Source organism: Acanthisitta chloris, unplaced genomic scaffold, assembly GCF_000695815.1.
Source record: "Acanthisitta chloris isolate BGI_N310 unplaced genomic scaffold, ASM69581v1 scaffold7862, whole genome shotgun sequence".
NCBI classification, from domain to species: Eukaryota; Metazoa; Chordata; class Aves; order Passeriformes; family Acanthisittidae; genus Acanthisitta; species Acanthisitta chloris.
The window spans coordinates 10,258-26,978 of NW_008658867.1; the positions used below are offsets into that span (position 1 = coordinate 10,258).

Genomic DNA, 16,721 nt, shown 5'->3' on the forward strand with positions numbered 1-16,721 from the left:
CAACTCTGGATTCTTCCTGCTTGCTTGGCAATAGTGAGCCTCACCCAATGCCACTAAAATCAATTTGGGCTCCTTTGGGCTTGAAAAAGAGAAGACCAGTGAAAGATTTGAAGCCCTTTCAAATGTAAAAGTGGTATTTTTATGCCTGGACAGAGGACACAACACCACCATCATTATTATTAATTACAATTATGATAATCGACTGATTTGTTTCTTTAACTCTTTGAAAGACATAGGCTTGATATTAGAGAGAATTTCTAAACCACAAGAGAAATAAAAAGACTGTTGTTGAATCCCTTTTCATGGAGATTTTAAAAGAAAGCTCAAGCAAACACCTGCTGGAGCTGATGGCGTAAGCTGGACTAGGATAGTATTTTTAGGCTCATATCAATTCCTTCATTTTAATAAACATGTGCATTTCACTTGCAATGAGTAAGCATATGAATCTTACCATTAGCTTTCACTGGCCACAGATTTGAGTTGTCAGGGCTTTTGGATTTGGGAAGCACTGGATGACCATCTCTATGAATAAAAATATTTACAGAAATCTTGATTAAAATAAAGAAAAAAGTAATGGCAATCCCCAGATATTGATGCAAACAGCACTATCAGTAAAGCTAACTATTATAATAGTTTTGGAATACTTAAAACATTCAATGACAGATTAAGCACTGGAAGTTAGGCAAGTTCCTGCTTCAGGAATCACCAAAGAGTTCATGAGTTGGACTTTTGTTCCACATTCTGACAGAAAGATTCAACCTTGCAGCCTCAGGACTTTGCAACTCCTTCCCCTTCTGAGATAAAACTGAGTGGGAAGAAGAAAGGGAGAGGAGCAAAGAACAGCAGGCATGGCTGGAAGACTTACAAAAGTAAAGTAAATGTTGCAGTCTCCAGTAAATATTAAATCAGAGTAATGTGGACAAGTGTTTTTTTACACTATTGCCATAAAAGAACACCAGGGATCAGGGAAATACAGTGGCACACTAGGAGCTGTACCACAGGGTTTTGACATTCACCACTGTTTGGTGACATTTATTTAAGCACAAACCAACATTTTATCTCCTTTTTATGATTACAGAACTCTCACTAGCAGTTTAAAGAATAAGGAGTAATTGTATAAACTGTGTCTAACAAGCCTGTCGGACATCGGCACTCTAAGTAACATATCTATTCTCTCTTACCAAGTGCATCCTTCCCTCCATCTCAAATATTTCACCTCTGGCACCAGGAGGAAAAGAAAGAGCCACATGTTTGTCATCATCGTCAAAACACCTTTTCCAACACTGACAAGTTTACCCATATATTCATACAATCATGCAAGAAAACCAAAAAGTACGGGGAAGCATTTGCTTCCAAAACATACCTGGTTGCTTTGAGCACCACTTTTGGGAGGTATGTTTCCAGCATTCTTTTGGCTTCTTTGAGAGTCATTCCCTGTGTGCTTACTCCATTAATGTAATGGATAATATCTAGTACATGGAGACTCTCCTCTCTGGCAGCAACTGATTTGGGGAGAATGTCACTGATATACACAACTTGATAAAGGCTGTCATGACCTCCTGATAACAACAAACCTTTGCAGGAAAAGAGGGGGAAAAATAAATAAAATAATGAAGATTCCTTTGTAACTTCAGGGAAAAATTTTGCTTTAGGGCAAAGAGCAGTGTAACTCTGACAGTTCTGAGTTACCTAGCTCCTCCTTATGGCACGTTAGTGTAATGTCAGGCAGTAAATGAGGCAGCACTGGCATCTTCGGTAATTCCAACACACGTCCCAGCACTAATCTGACAGTCCTCGGGGCAGCACGGAGAAAGTTCACTGCATCAGTGTGGCTCATGTTAGTGACATCAATGTCATTAACCTGCAAAGATAAAAGCAGCAGAAATCTCCTCGTTATGTTCTGAGTAAGACAGCATTACTGAAGCAGCATTTATTATTGTTCCTCGAGTGCTATCAAATTCTGCCTCTCATGCATGCCTTGGTTCCTTAACCACATTTGATTTGGCCCACAGAGTTCAATTTTTCTTTGGACTCCAAGTTAGCCTTTTCATGCAATCCCTGTATCTGAAAACATTAATTCTCTCACTTTTATCAGTCGGTCTCCAGGTCGTAGTCTCCCATCACTTTTGGCAGGATCCTGAACAATGTCATGAATGTAGCAGCCAACATTATCGTTACCTTTGGTCACTGTAAAACCCAGACTACCCTTTTCTGACTTGGTCATAATGACTTGGAGCTCTACTTCCTAGGAGGAGAAAACAGCATTTTACAACACAACCACACAATGAACGTTTTACTGAATTTAAGACAGTGAAAAACAGACAACTGATTTATAGAATCATAGAATTTTAGGGGTTAGAATGGACCTTAGAGATCACCTAGTCCCAACCCACCCTGCCATGGGCAGGGACATCCCTTCACTACACCAGGCTGCTCAAGGCCTCATCCAGCCTGGCTTTGAACACTGCCAGGATTGGGGCATCTACTACATCCCTATGCAACCTCTCCTGGTGTGTCATCACCCTCACAGGAAAACACTTTTTCCTAATATCTAACCTAAATTTCCCCTCTTTCAATTTGTACCCATTGCCCCTTGTCCTGTCCCTGCAGCTCCTAACACAGATCCCTCTGCAGCTTCCCTGGAGCCCCTTCAGCTCCTGGAAGTTGCTCTGAGGTCTCCACACAACCTTCTCTTCTCCAGGCTCAACAGCCCCAACTCCCTCAGCCTGTCCTCATAGGGGAGATGCTCCAGTGCTCTTAGCAACTTTGTGGCCTCCTCTGGACTTGCTCCAACAGTTCCATTTATTGATTATTATTGATTTAAGTGGAACACAAGCCTGGACATACCAAGATGTGTTATTTCTTAGCAGCCTCAGCTTAGCTGCTTCAAGTAAGCATCTCTAATGAGTTCAGACAGAACCGAACAATGTTTTGCGTGGAGTTAATATTGGGCCAAAGGCCTATGATTTAAACTAAATTGTGAAGGCTCATGTCAAAACTGACACCTTATTCTACCCACAAGTTCCCATGTGCTGTATTTTTAAATAATACATCAGGAATTATAAAGAACAAAGTAAGTGAATATATTTTCCTACAGTGAGGTACGATACTGTAGCTTATGTTGGAACCGAACACATGGACGTGTTTTGCTTATTTTAATTTGCATTAATTTTGATTTGAAAGAGATGGATCTGCCTCATTTGCATAAAACAATCAGAGCACCAGGAGGTTTTGAGAAAAACTTCTGTTAGTCAAAAGGACAATTTGCTTCTTGTCAAAATGGAGTATAGGCTAGAATAGCTTTATAACCTGAATGACCCTCACAATTGAGACATATCAAGGCTCAATTTCAATTTTTTTCAGTGTTTGAATAGATTATGTGAGGATATGGATATACAAGACATTTCTAGGGTGGCAAGAATCTATCTCAGAAAAGCCTCAAAAATATGTTCCATTGTACAGCAGAGCAGAAAGTCTTTGGGATTCATAGTTACAAATGCAGCAAAGAACAGTCTCCTGATGCCCTTGATGCCACAATTTAACCCCTGATCTCTGAACAAGCAACCATAAAACTAAAAGGGCAGAAGCAAGGTATCTGCCATTTAAAGCTTCCTCTGAGTACATGGTTTAGAGGCAGGTAAGTTTTTAATTCCAAAGTTTCCAGGATGAAAATAACACATGAAACAGACATACACACATCTACCTATGTACACTTCTATCCAGTCACTCCCAATATCATGGCTAAAACAACTTCCAGCTGACCAGAGCAGTACATTTATACTACTGAAAGACAGAAATACTAAATTACTGGCTCGTATTCTTCAGCACTTTTTTCCATCTCAGTGAGTAGCGAATCCATTCCTCCCAGGTGTGAAGTCAGTTCAGAGACAGGTGTAGCATAACAGTCATTTATTAAAACAGATGTGGTGACATCAGGTACAGTTCTACAGATTGGGATCACTGGCAGCTCCAATGGCAGATTACTACAGATAAACAAGAAAACAGGGATAATTTTGTACAATGTGGCCGTCACCCATAAATGAATATATGCACCAATATGGACTTCATGCAGATTGGAAAAGTAAAACAAAGAAGCAGTCCCACAAATAGGTGGAATGAACTATTTTTGTAAGCATTTCTGCAATATTATGGGGATTATTATCAACAGCTTACCTGTCCTCAAGCTCTGCCTTGCTAGGAACCTCCTGATCAGGATAAAGGATGGTACGAACAGCCTCTTTCTGCCCACTGTGTGCCTCATAATGACTGTGTGCTTCACCTGAGCTTTGGTAGAGTGCAGAACTCCAGCCAAGGCCCACCTGTGCTGGTGAGTCTGTCACCTCCTCATCACCACTTCTGCTGCTGTCACTGTAGCTGTCTCTTCTAGAGGGAGATTTTAGCCTTTTCTTACTCAGATCTGTAGTTTCATTTTCATCTGAGCTGTCACCTTGTTCTCCATTTGATGGACCACAAACTTCTCTGCAGATCTCTGGAAATACTTGTTGGGGTGAATGGATGGGAGTCTACAGAGAGTGAACACATTTGATTAATCATAATCCACTGTTGATGACAAAAGAAAGTGTTGATGACAAAAGAAAAGAAGATGTTCTATCTACAGCTTGCATTTAATTAACCCACCCACCAGACTGAATAAATAAACCTTACATAGCAAATAATTCAACAAAACTCCACAAAACTCCACCTTACCAGCAAAGAAGGGTCGATGTCTGGCAGTATTCCAGATGGAGGCCGACAAAGGAGAAGAGAGACTTCTGGAGATGTTCCCCTCAGAGCAGAGATGACTTCCTATGGCCACAGTGGGATTCATTATTAGATTCAGCACCCACCAAGACATGCAGGAGTACCACAGTATGAGTTTCACTCCTCAGATACAAACCTGCTGGGATAAACCCTTGAGCGACGCCCCGTTCACTTTCAGGATGACGTCCCCAATTTTTATCTGCCCACTCTCTGCAGCTGGCTGCCCAGGGAAGAGCTTCTTCACCCTCACAATAGTTGATCCCAGTTGCTCTGGGGTAAGGTTATCTTCACGGCAGAAACTGAACCCAAGGCCTGAGCTATTCTTCAACAGCTTGACCTCAAATGTGTTCTCTGCAAAAGAAATATTAACTTATTATTTCCCACAGCACACTGGCTATGAAAAAATATGTCTCATGCTCTTATTCCAGACATGACAATGTGAAATCGCCCCCTCACAGGGTTCTTTCACTTTTTTGAACTGAGTTCTTTCACTTTATTGAAGAGAAGTGATATCCAAAAGATCCCTTCAAGTCAAAGAGGGTGAAAAGCTTATCATGACTTCTCGGTCTGCTCACTTGCCCTGACAACATCAATACATAGAAAGGCAGAGTGTCTCCAAAGTACTACTCCCCACTAAGGAGCCTTTCAAAGCACAGAGTGACACAATCTTTCCAGCCACTGATCAAACACAGTAAGAGCAGCAACTGGAGTTTCTGGCAGACAGGATTAATCCCATGCAAAAAACCCCCAAAGGTTTCTGCAGTGGTTCTGCCATCTGGGTAGGCTTCTCTTCACTCTCACAAGTAACCAGCAGGAGAAGTTGAAATATGCCAACCTCTAGTCAGCTACACAAATTCCTCTTCTCTCTTCATTTAGCTCTTGATATTTTCTGTCACCTAGACAAGAACTGCAGGACCTACAGAAGCTTTTATTTATATATGACTATCTTATCCTTCCCTTGGCACTCCTTACCCCCTTTTCTCCAACTTTGCTACAGCCTTGGTCTGTAAGGCTGGTGAAGTTGTGAAACAACAAGAAACAGTGAGAGAGCAAAAGGTTAATAGTAGCTAAAGAAAGTAACCAAGATGTGAAAGAAGATCTTAAAAACAAACACAACTGCATGAAGAAGAGACTACATTATGTGCCAGGGCTTGGTTTAGATTCCTACCAGCTCCAGCTCCTGTTGTTATATTCTACAGAAGCGTTGAAGAAAAACATTATAAAACCTAAAGGATGCTTTGGCAGTTAAGACAATTGTTCTGCGTGACCTGACCTGCAGTGACAAAGCTGTAATCTTTGACATTTGTAGATTCTGTCGTTGGCTTCTCCTGTGGCTCACACTGCCCCACCTGATTTGGAGGTGTGCACTGTGGGGTCACTGGAGCATGAGCCTTGGCCCCTGAAAGCTGACCCTTTTCCAACAGCAGATGCACCACCTAAAGAAATGAAACATTTTCCAGTCAACTGGCAATGGTCATGGAGATAGCACAGTCTAGAGTATGTGTTTCATTCTAACTTGGTCAGGGGCTGAAGTTTTACAGCAGCAAATTTCATAGACATCCCCCTCCCCATATATCCTCCATTTGTTCCTTATTTTTAAGGGCTGTTAAATGACAGCATCCAAAACACACTAATGGACTTGCAAGATACTTGCCAACAGAGTAAGAAAAGGATTTCTTCCAATAAAATTTTGAGGGTGCTAAGAAGTGTCAAAGATAGTGTTATTTTCATAATTGTACAGGGAATAAAGTTAAAAGCACCATGTAAACTGAAGAAAAATAGTAGTCCTTAGAAGTTCAGAATGTGCACATTCACTGGCTGTTTTCAGGTGTGCACATACCTTCACATATGAAGCAGCCACCACAAAAAGCACTACTAAATGAGGAGACACCATTGACAGAATCAAGTGCTATTAAAAAAGACCAAGATTCAAGTAAAACTACCAACACTGTAAAAACACAATGTATCACAGAGCCAGAAATTCACTAGGGTGGGCAGGAAGACTTGAGGGCCAAGAAGCCAAGAAGTCTGAGAAAGCACACCTAAAGTAACCAGGACACTGGGGAGAATTCCAGTGTTTGGGCTCCCTTACCTCTTTTCACTGATGAAGAACTGTTTTGCTACAGACAGGAGTAGAACCAGCAGCCACTTACCTGCCCAGTGTTTCTCAGTGTTTCAACAGCTTGTTTATGGGTAGCACCTTCCAAACTAATCCCATTGACAGAGAGCACACGGTCACCTAGGAACGATTGAGTAACAATTTAAGAAGAAGTAGGCAGAACATCACCTATAAAACATCTACAATGCACAGAAACCTTCAAGTCTCAGCTAACAAGGACAGTTCTTTAAGTAAATTCTCCCTCCCCTCCCTATCAAGATGAGAACTTGGCAGTTAAACTATATAGTTGGGCTCAAAGGTCTTTTCCAATCTAAATGATTCTATGGGATCATCCTGTATTGAAACTAGTGTTACCCATCAGAATGACAGACTGTCGCAAAGCTCAGGCTCTGTATTAAAATCAAATCTCAGTCTACAGTGGGAATGCTCACTGCAGTGAAGAATGTGGCCTGGCATACAAACAAGAGCCATAACAATTACACTAATTTTCTGTACTGAGTTGCCAGGCATGTCAAGCAAGAAGGCCACAAATAATACAAAGCTCTCTCTCTCCATGGCCAGAAGAGAGAAGTGCTCTCCATTAACACAGGCTGCTTTAGAAAATAAAAATCCTGCAGCCTATCTCCTATTTTTCTCTTCCACAGTCTCATCAGTTTTTGGTTGGTTCTGCAGTTTTTCTACACTAATTTTTAAATCTTCACCTGCAGAAATAGGTATCAGGGCAATATTTTAAATGACAACTGCAGTGGCTTGGAAAAACAGTGTTCTTCCCAGTGAAAAAGGTACAATGAGAGAAAGAAAGCAGAGTTCCCAGCTTCTAGTCCACAGAAAATTATCAAGTCCACCACACAGTTCTCTGCCTTTTTTTCCACACTAAGAGTCCCAACTGAAAGAACACAAACACTACCTTTTTCTATTCTGCCATCTGCTTCAGCTGCTCCCTTGGGAATAATGGCTTTCACATAGATACCACCATGCCTTATGCTAGTATTTACACCACCCTAAACAGAAAGCAAAAATAGTATTTGTTAGCCTTTTTGCCGTTAGAATACTTAGGAATTAAACATAGTGTCACACAAGGAAAACTTGACTTAGGAAGCATTTGGGCTACTGGCATGTAGAAAAAAAAAACCAGACGAACTATCAAAACCAGAATGTTACACAAAAGCATGTTCTTTGCAGTCATGCAATTTACCATGAATGAAGTTGGGGTGGGAAGACTGTAAAAACACAATGCATCACAGTGCAAACGCAAGACAAATAAGTGTCCTCCAGCAGAAACATGTCTGCATTATGTGGGACTTTCCATGCTTGCATGCATACCAAAGCTCAGAGACCTGTGAGAGCACAGCATGCCAAAGCAGAAGATGCACACCCATGCAGTGTACTACTCCAATACAACTTCTCAGGAAGTTAAGGGGTGCTGCTTTCAGTTCAATCAAGATTGAAGGTCTAAGCTGAAGAAAACCTGCTCAAGCTGAACTGACATTGTTTTTGGAGGGCCTTAGCCTTTCTGCTGATTGCAGGGGGGTTGGACTAGATGGTCTTTATATGTCCCTTGCATCCCAAACCACTGTGTGACTCTGGCTCACTGCTGGCTTCATCAACTTGGAGGGAAGAGGGAGACCAACAGTGTATTAAGGCTCACTCCCAAAGCACACAATATTACTTGTGAAAACTTAAAACACAGTTAATTGTACACCTCCTCTTACGACCACTAATGCAGGGGTACAGTGGACTCTGGAAAAGGAAAGGACAATGAAGATACCACTTGGTCACCCTTTAAGGGAAATCTGCATTGGTTGGCACCTTCTAACTTCTTCTACAAAGCCAATGCATTCATCCAGCACATCTGATGCTACTCAATAACCAACTCCTGCTCAACCTTTGTTCCTCCAGCTGCCTCAAGTTCTAAGCTTGACAAAGCAACATGACTTTGAATAGACTGGGACACTAAAGTAATAGAATTTCATTCTGCTCCTCTTACATTATATATGGAAATAGTGCTGAGCTTGTGAATTTGCACTCCACATACATGTCTATCTATCTGTAAGGCCACATTTGGGAAAGGCCAACTTGGTTTTAGGTAAAAACAGCAAATCAAAGCCAACAGATTCAAACTACAGCTAATAACTGTTCTCTATTATCATTTAAGCAACCTTTCCAAATTACCATGTAATCTAGCAATCAATCAACCAGAGAAAAGAGTTGAACATTAAATTACCAAAATGTGTTTTTTAACCCAACACAAGAATAGGAACAGTGGAAAATATATGCACCTCAGTTACAAATTACTTTCTTGTTCCTTGAAATGTCACTCTGCAGTATGGCAGGCCCTAAACATAAAACTATCTCCAAAATTTTATAGCCCAAAGAGGAATTAGCCCATTAAAAAAAAAAAAATCTATTTTTGACTCATATTACAAGAAAGCAGTGTCAGCCAGGTCTTCTTTGGATTTAAGGAGTTTTTTTCCTTTCTGCATTTTATCCAGCAGAGGGAGAACACTGAACATGGTATATGTGTGTGAGTGTGCAGGGATATGCTTAAATAATATTACCACTTCCACTGCCTGCAATGCCAGTCAGGGAGTGGCTCATATTTTTCCTTGCAAATATGCCACAATATTAGGTAGCAAGGGGCAAAGACCATCTTGCTTTTTGTACTCACAAAGCAGCATCTGTGACAAGAGTCTATTAGGACTTTGGGGCTTCACCATAAAACAAAAAACAAGAATTACTTAAAGGGTAGATGACAAGAAAAGGGATATAAAATAGTATTACTTTACAGCTTTAGTAAGATTAATCATATCAGTAAAACTATACACTTAACAGTGACTCCAGAAATATTTTTGCTTCCTTGTAATTTAGCAATTTAATGGGTTGCTGGGAGTAGAGAAAAAGAGAAAAACATCTAAAAACCTTGTCAAACAGTACCGTGACACTTATTCCCAAGCCGTTATCTTTTTTGGCTAGTTCAACCTCAAAGATATCTCCAGGTTTAAGAAGTGTTGCAGTAACCTTTTTAGAATTCACTTTGTTTGCTGTAATCCCCGAGGAAGATTCCTTTATTGAAAAAAAGAAAAGAAAAAGAAACAAACAAAACAAAAAGAGACAATGATTTGCCATTAGAACAGACCTTTACAGCTAAGACCTTAAAGGGTGGGGTATTGAGCTAGACACAGCCAGGAGTCTACATGGCAAAGTACCCATATGGCTTATTGTTTTAACTCTTCTGTTCCTGCCTTGAACAGGTTTAGCACAGAAATATGCTTGGCCTTTAGCAGCCAAGTCTTTCTTGTCAAACTGAGTTGGCCACAGAACAGTGAAACACAGTACTTCAGTATCACAGCAGCCTGTAATACTGTTGGGAGTCATTTGCAGGAGCTGCCACAGCTTAATTTAGTAACCTCCATCAGCTGAAAAGAGGAACCACTGCAAGCTGGAAATTAATTTGCAGTACTTGTCACTGTGCACTTTGGAAAGGTGAAGCAGCAAGCTGTTTCTGCTCAGAGCACAGCTCACTGCTGAACTTTACTACATGAGAGCAGTTTTCCACAGTTAGATCAATCCCAAAAGACAATGAGTTCTGCTGCTACTCGCTTCAGATGCATCACTCCTACGTTAATCTAGGAAAAGCTTCATTTATCTGCCAGGTGAATAAACTTACCTCTAGGGGTGGTCACTAGATTAATCACATTGGACAAACACAGAATTGAAGGGAGGTTTCCTACAGCCTCAGCAAGTGCACTGTATGCTCATCCCAAAGCAGAGTCTACCTCTATTAAGACATGCCCATCTCATGACACTGGAAAGCTGGAAAGTTGCTTCAAGCTACAGAAGTGATCTTATCAATTGATTTGAAACAAAATCACCAGACTATTAGAAATTAGCTATTAGCATTTGTCATTAGAAAGGGTAAGCTGCAGGCTAGGCTGGGCTGTCCTTCCCCCACATACTTTCAACTTATTCACACCCAGAGTCAGCTATTCCACTACCACTGTCACACTGATGGGAAATATTCATAGGAAATCCACTGTGCCTTTTTAGCTGGGTGTTGCTCCTGACTGCCAGAGTAAGTTGCTTCATCCATGTCAGAATCCCCTCGGTCAGAATATTCCACAGGCTCCACCACCCCAGGCCTTTTATTTTTGGCTCGAGTGCTGTCTGATGAGGATCTTCTCTTCTCATTCATTTTAGAAAGCCCAGGCTGGGCATCACTGTAATGCTGAGGATCCTGCTGGGCTCTACCACTTGTACGTTTGCCAAAGCAGCTGGCTGGCTGGCTCTGAGACAGGCTGGCACTCTCAGTCCTGGAATCCTGGGAGCTCATGCTTCCATCCCGTTTGCCTCCTGACAAACCAGACAAGCTGCCCGAGACAGGCCTCTGGTGGCCACGGGACCGGTTGTGTTCTTCTGAAGAGGACTCTGCCTCGTTGTCCTGCACCGATGATGGCCTCCTCAAATAACCCCTGGTTCCATTAGTGATATGAGCAGTGTTAGATGATGCTGAAAACCAGGAGACAAGACAGTCATCAGTAGCTGCTAACACCTTATCTGCAGCACGACACGAATTTCTCAGCTTACAACCTCATAAGGTTTTACCCGTTCATATTATGCGAAATACTTTCTGTTGACCCTGCAACTGATGTGTCCTCACCAAAGGTTACCATAACACACCTCTCCATTCCATCTCAGAGCACAGTTTTAAGCACAGACTAGCTGGGGTTGCTTACAGAAGTGACTGCAGTTCTGTACCTTTGGAGAGTTTGTCCTTGGGCTGAGAGATAACAAGTGTCACATCTTCAGGTGCATTCTCCAGGATTTCCAGTGCTGCGTGGTGGCTGACGCCTTCTAAACTTGTGCTATTGATGGATATCAGTCGGTGTCCTGCACAAAAGGGTTTGTCAGATACAATCTAACATCTGACAATGAGGAGTACAGGTCTGAAAACCTGTACACAACGCACGGATTACAAACTATGAAAATTCAAGCAATGCTGGAATAGGAAATCCTAATCATTAAAATAAAAGGCAAAAATCCAAAACAAATCACAAGACCTGGTTATGAATATTTCCTCTTTTTAAACCTGCCAAACCTTTCCATATTATGATTTCTGCCTTCTCTTATGCTGCAAAAAGAATCCAGATGAAAAGGCAGAAATCAGAAGTGAAATGAGCAATATACAGTTCAGTTACAGACACAGAATAAAATGAGAAGAAAAAAAGCTATATTTTCTCCTCCTTCCCCACTACAGTTATGGTTATAGTATATGGGTCCATTCAGTTTTTAAAAAATCAAGGTATGGATATTGAGTTTTAAAAAATCTAAATGACAAAGCACCTGCAAGAGAGACAAAAGCAAGTAAAGCCCTTATCTTTACATGCAACGTCAATTTTTTGCTACTTCAAGCTTTATAATTTTCACTTTGATTTGAATAATTTTTGGGTTTGTATAGTTTAACAAAGAAGTATCACTAGTTTTCAGAAATTATTTAAAAGGTCAGCACTGTAAGGGACTGTGACACCCTCAGCCATTGGAGGAAATGATACTACAGACGTGCTTGGCCTTTTCTTACATGTATACACCTCTTCTTATTTACACTATTCACCTGGTTTTAGAGATCCTTCCAAATCAGCTGGTCCTCCAGGAATAACTGAATGAATAAAAATTCCCAGATCAAGTTTTCCTGTCTTCTCTCCACCAACTATTTGAAAGCCTATGAAAAAAGGCCCAAAACAGGCAAAAATGTCAGTGATCATTGTGTAATTTAACACAAGTTCATATTTCAGAACAGATAAAAACTCAGTCACTCTAATAAATGCAAAGCAAAATATAACAATACATTTCAAATTTAAGTCTACATGAAACTGAAGAGCAAAGGTTTTTGATTAAGCTTTATTGCATACTCTGTTTTGAGCAATTGGTTCAGACTTTGTCCATGCAGGACACTCCAGCAAAGGCTACAGAAGACAATTGTGGCAAGAGAACCACACACAGGCAGTTGACATGAAATGTACATTCACTGACCAGATGAAATTTATTCCTTATTACTTAAAAATTTCTGGTTTTCTCCAGTGTTAGATGCTTCACCTAAATGTTTGACCCTGGTCTTAGAGATCTGAGTTTATCAACTCCATTTTCTTTTGAGGCTTCTAATCTGTTTCTGCACATTCCACCAGGTAAACCTGGGAATGATGTTCAAGATGAAAAAAAAAAAAAAAAAAAAGAAGAAGATATCAGCTCTTCTGTATTCTAGCTAAAACAGCAAAGTATCACAAATTACATGGGGAAGAAAGAGAAGAAACAGTGCATTTCTTTTAAACTTCTTTCTCTTTTGGTCAACTTTTAAGTTACTTTGCAGTGTAAACAATTACTGTCTTGTAGGCTTTTTTCCCCCTCTCCAAATTAACACTGCAGTCTTATTTTGAATGACAGACAGAACAATGTCCTTAAGGGCACTTTAGAGAGCCTTCAGAAAAGCACAACACTGACACTAAATTTTTCATTACTCATACAGGGAAAAATTATGTGGGTTTATGAAAAAAACCCTCAGTGGTAGAGAAAGGAATGGAATGCAAATATCTTATCTTCCAGGCTCCTTAAAACTCAAATTAATGTTCCATCTGATATCACAGGAGTAAGAGAAAACACTCCACAATTAGCTCACTATGGGTTTATAATGTCTTTTTTTTGTTATTTAAAGCCTTCAAGCTGTCATAGCTGTGAGGTGTCCACATAGACAAAATTCTATATTGAATACAGAGGTAAATTTTAGATGCCAACTCTTAGGATGACTAGTTCACAATATAAATATTACTCTAGATTTACCATATGGAAAAACTGAGAAACAGATTTGCTTAACATCACCCAACAAATGAGCAGCAAGTGCTATCAAATAAATCCAGGCTTCAACATCTTAAATGCCTTCAAAATCCAGCTACTGTCTGCACTGCTTTCCTCAGTTCTACAATAAATACTTAAATACAGACAAGAAAACTTTGGTTTTGGCATCTAAAAATATACAGGTCAACAACAATTTTAAAACCACTTACCTAAGCCCAATTTTTCATCCTTTTTCAAGTTCACCAAAGTGATCTCTCTCTCTGGTGAGGCAACTCTGCTCTGTGTTGTCTGCAGAGAGTCAACTGTAAAGCCAACATTTCATGATCAGACACTACCTGAATGCTTCCCTTCAGGTTTGCCTTGAAGTTCTATTTAACTTAAAAATATTACTTCCCTGATAACCTGAAAAGCTGTTTTGATCTAATGGGTCCAATTTCAACTTCTAAGCCATATCCAATTAAAGGAAAAAAAACATTCACTACCCTTATAACTCACTCCCATGTTCATGCATAGATTTTTAGGGGTGGGAATGGACTTAAATCATCTAGTCCCAACCCCTTGCCATGGGCAGGGACACCTCCCACCAAACCAGGCAACTTCAGCAGTTAATATCTTTTACTCCTCCTAAGAAAAGTATACAGAATACTCTTGTGGACTCACAACACAACCCAGTCCTAAAATCTTCACATATATTGGTCTCAGTTCAGCAAAGTATTTAGCTCTGTGTTTATGTGTCCTGCTCATGTAGGCAGGATGCAAACACATTGGTAAATTTAAACTGAAGCTTATTATTATGAAGTTACTGAGAAGTTACTCAGTGAGTTCTCCAAGTGGTGGTTCTTCCTTAAAAAACAACCAGCATTAGGAACATTTACTAAAACTTAGCATGGTTAAATTTATTTCCTCATTTGCAACTACACAGGCTGCTGATTCCACCTCTTCTAAAATTTGAACACACTCACAATAGAATTATGTGACTCCTGAGGCTTCCCAATGGGCTGAAGTAAACCCAGGCACTTCAGAGACCCAAGAAACATAATTTGGTGAAGAAAACCAAACAAAATGCCACCAAATAAAAACCCCCACAAAACAATACACAAACAAACAAACCACAAACAAAAAAGCCCAATCTCCTGAAACTTCAGGAAACACCAAAGTCTGCAAGTCTGAACTCCTGAATTTGCTTCCTAGAGAAGATACAACTTGCTTGGTCTGGGAGTGCCTGGGATACTTTTGCCTTAAGTAGAACATGCAATTCCACAACTGCAGAAACCTACTGAGCTCTATGCACTGGTACAAGCAGAAAACAAGGATTGCAGGAGAGTGCAAGACTACATCACCCAGAGAAGGAGTTTTTCTCCTACAAAACCAAGTCAACCCAAAAGAGGAAAACAACTAAAAAGAAAATACAGTCTTCTCAGGCTCCACCGAACCAGTAAGCTCACAAGTAAGGGAAAAGAGCTTTGAAGAGCATGATCTGGTAGATAACAGCATTCTTGAAGAATCAAACTAAACAGACACTATTTGTATCTGAAAAACATATCATGCAGATGCCAAAACCTCCCCCAGGAAGCAATCCAAAAGAACTATTAGGAGCTGTTATTTAAGGAAAGTCCTATCCAGCTAACTGGGAGAGGCACTTAAAGGAATACTGAAGAAACAGCACAGGTGGAACAGCAAAGCATTGGACATGGGACAAAGTGACTGAATTAATTCTAGAGACATATTACTTATCCACTTACTGCTCTCTTTCAATGCTGCTGACGACAGAAGGTTTTCCGAAGTATTCATGCTAACACCTGTGATGTGAATGGAAATATAAGGCACTGCTGTCCCATTTTTTTTTAAAAAAATACAAATGCTACCAAGAGGTATTTCAGGCTTTACAAAGTACACGTGAGCATTCTCAATATCAAATTACTTATTTTAAATATGAACAAACATGAAACTAACTCAGCGTTAGCAGATCCAAATTACTCTTGTACTTTGGTTGCAGTTCAAGGTGCAGATAGATGGTAGCTCATGCAAAGGCAATGAATCAAAGGAAGGAAGGAGGTTTGGCCTTTATGTCCATGGTTAACTTCAGATAAAATGAAAGGAACTTTAAGCAACAAAGTCAAAGACTATTTTCTAACAGTATTGTCTGAATATGCTGAACCTAATAAAGCAACACAACAGGAGGCCTGGAAGATTTTGTAAAGGAACAAATAGGCTGCTGCACTAAGAAGAAATCTGAACTTTTTCTATTAAAATAGTTTGCATAGAGAATCCTGTTTTCTTTGAAATGGTCAATGCCAAGCAAATACAGCCATACTTTAAAGAGGATAAAATATTAAATGTATCAAGTTACAAAAGTAAATGAGGTAAGATAATTCCTATGAGCCCTAGAGTGTCATCTGATGAGTTTGATCATGCAAAGAATGTATATCCCTCAGCACAGACAGTGTGATTCAGTGGGACTTTCTGACATGCAACTAAGATCCTTACCAGAAGTGCTTCCCAGAAAATTATGGGTAAGCTCATGATAACATTCATTGTAAAACTACAAGCAGAGGGTAAGTGGCTGCAACCAATCCCTACAGAAACTGCATGCCTCAGCTCACTCTTCAGTAGTTTCTGCTCTCAGGACTGAAGCAGCCTGGCTCCCAAGTCAGTCCTGCTTTCAAGTGCAGTGGGGGCAGATGTGGGATGTCACACTCTGGTTTGTTTGCCTTTGGTTTTGAGTTTGTTTATACTGACACCCATCCCTATAACCATAACTTTCTTCCACTTTTTCTGAGGTTCTGTAACTACAGCAAAGCAAAGCAGCAAGCTAAGGCTGCAAATACTTCAGCCATTGTAGTTCCTATTGTTATAATAGAGAAACCTTCTATAACCAGAAACTGATGACACACAGATATTAAAAATGAATGTTCAGTAAAGCAACATGTAAGTTTATCTTTCTTTTTTACTGCCTAATAAGACTAGTAGTGTGCATTCCAATACTTGCCAAGCAAAT

The 16,721-nt window shown here is 40.2% G+C and overlaps 1 protein-coding gene across 1 annotated transcript in view; it reads right to left on the reverse strand.

Moving 5' to 3' along the window:
* PTPN13 (protein tyrosine phosphatase, non-receptor type 13 (APO-1/CD95 (Fas)-associated phosphatase)) overlaps window positions 1-16,721 on the reverse strand; it is a gene marked incomplete at its 3' end in the record, with an annotated part of 91,090 nt that overhangs the window by 9,957 nt on the left and 64,412 nt on the right. The window contains exons 19-35 of the mRNA XM_009085249.1: window positions 15,466-15,522; window positions 13,933-14,025; window positions 12,489-12,596; window positions 11,636-11,767; window positions 10,920-11,386; window positions 9,800-9,943; window positions 7,788-7,881; window positions 6,915-7,000; window positions 6,035-6,197; window positions 4,898-5,112; window positions 4,708-4,806; window positions 4,174-4,523; window positions 3,809-3,983; window positions 2,087-2,245; window positions 1,690-1,861; window positions 1,364-1,574; window positions 452-522 (exon numbers count right to left, since the gene is read on the reverse strand). Of these exons, the coding sequence (XP_009083497.1) occupies window positions 452-522; window positions 1,364-1,574; window positions 1,690-1,861; window positions 2,087-2,245; window positions 3,809-3,983; window positions 4,174-4,523; window positions 4,708-4,806; window positions 4,898-5,112; window positions 6,035-6,197; window positions 6,915-7,000; window positions 7,788-7,881; window positions 9,800-9,943; window positions 10,920-11,386; window positions 11,636-11,767; window positions 12,489-12,596; window positions 13,933-14,025; window positions 15,466-15,522 (2,796 nt within the window). The remainder of the gene's footprint in view (window positions 1-451; window positions 523-1,363; window positions 1,575-1,689; window positions 1,862-2,086; window positions 2,246-3,808; window positions 3,984-4,173; window positions 4,524-4,707; window positions 4,807-4,897; window positions 5,113-6,034; window positions 6,198-6,914; window positions 7,001-7,787; window positions 7,882-9,799; window positions 9,944-10,919; window positions 11,387-11,635; window positions 11,768-12,488; window positions 12,597-13,932; window positions 14,026-15,465; window positions 15,523-16,721) is intronic.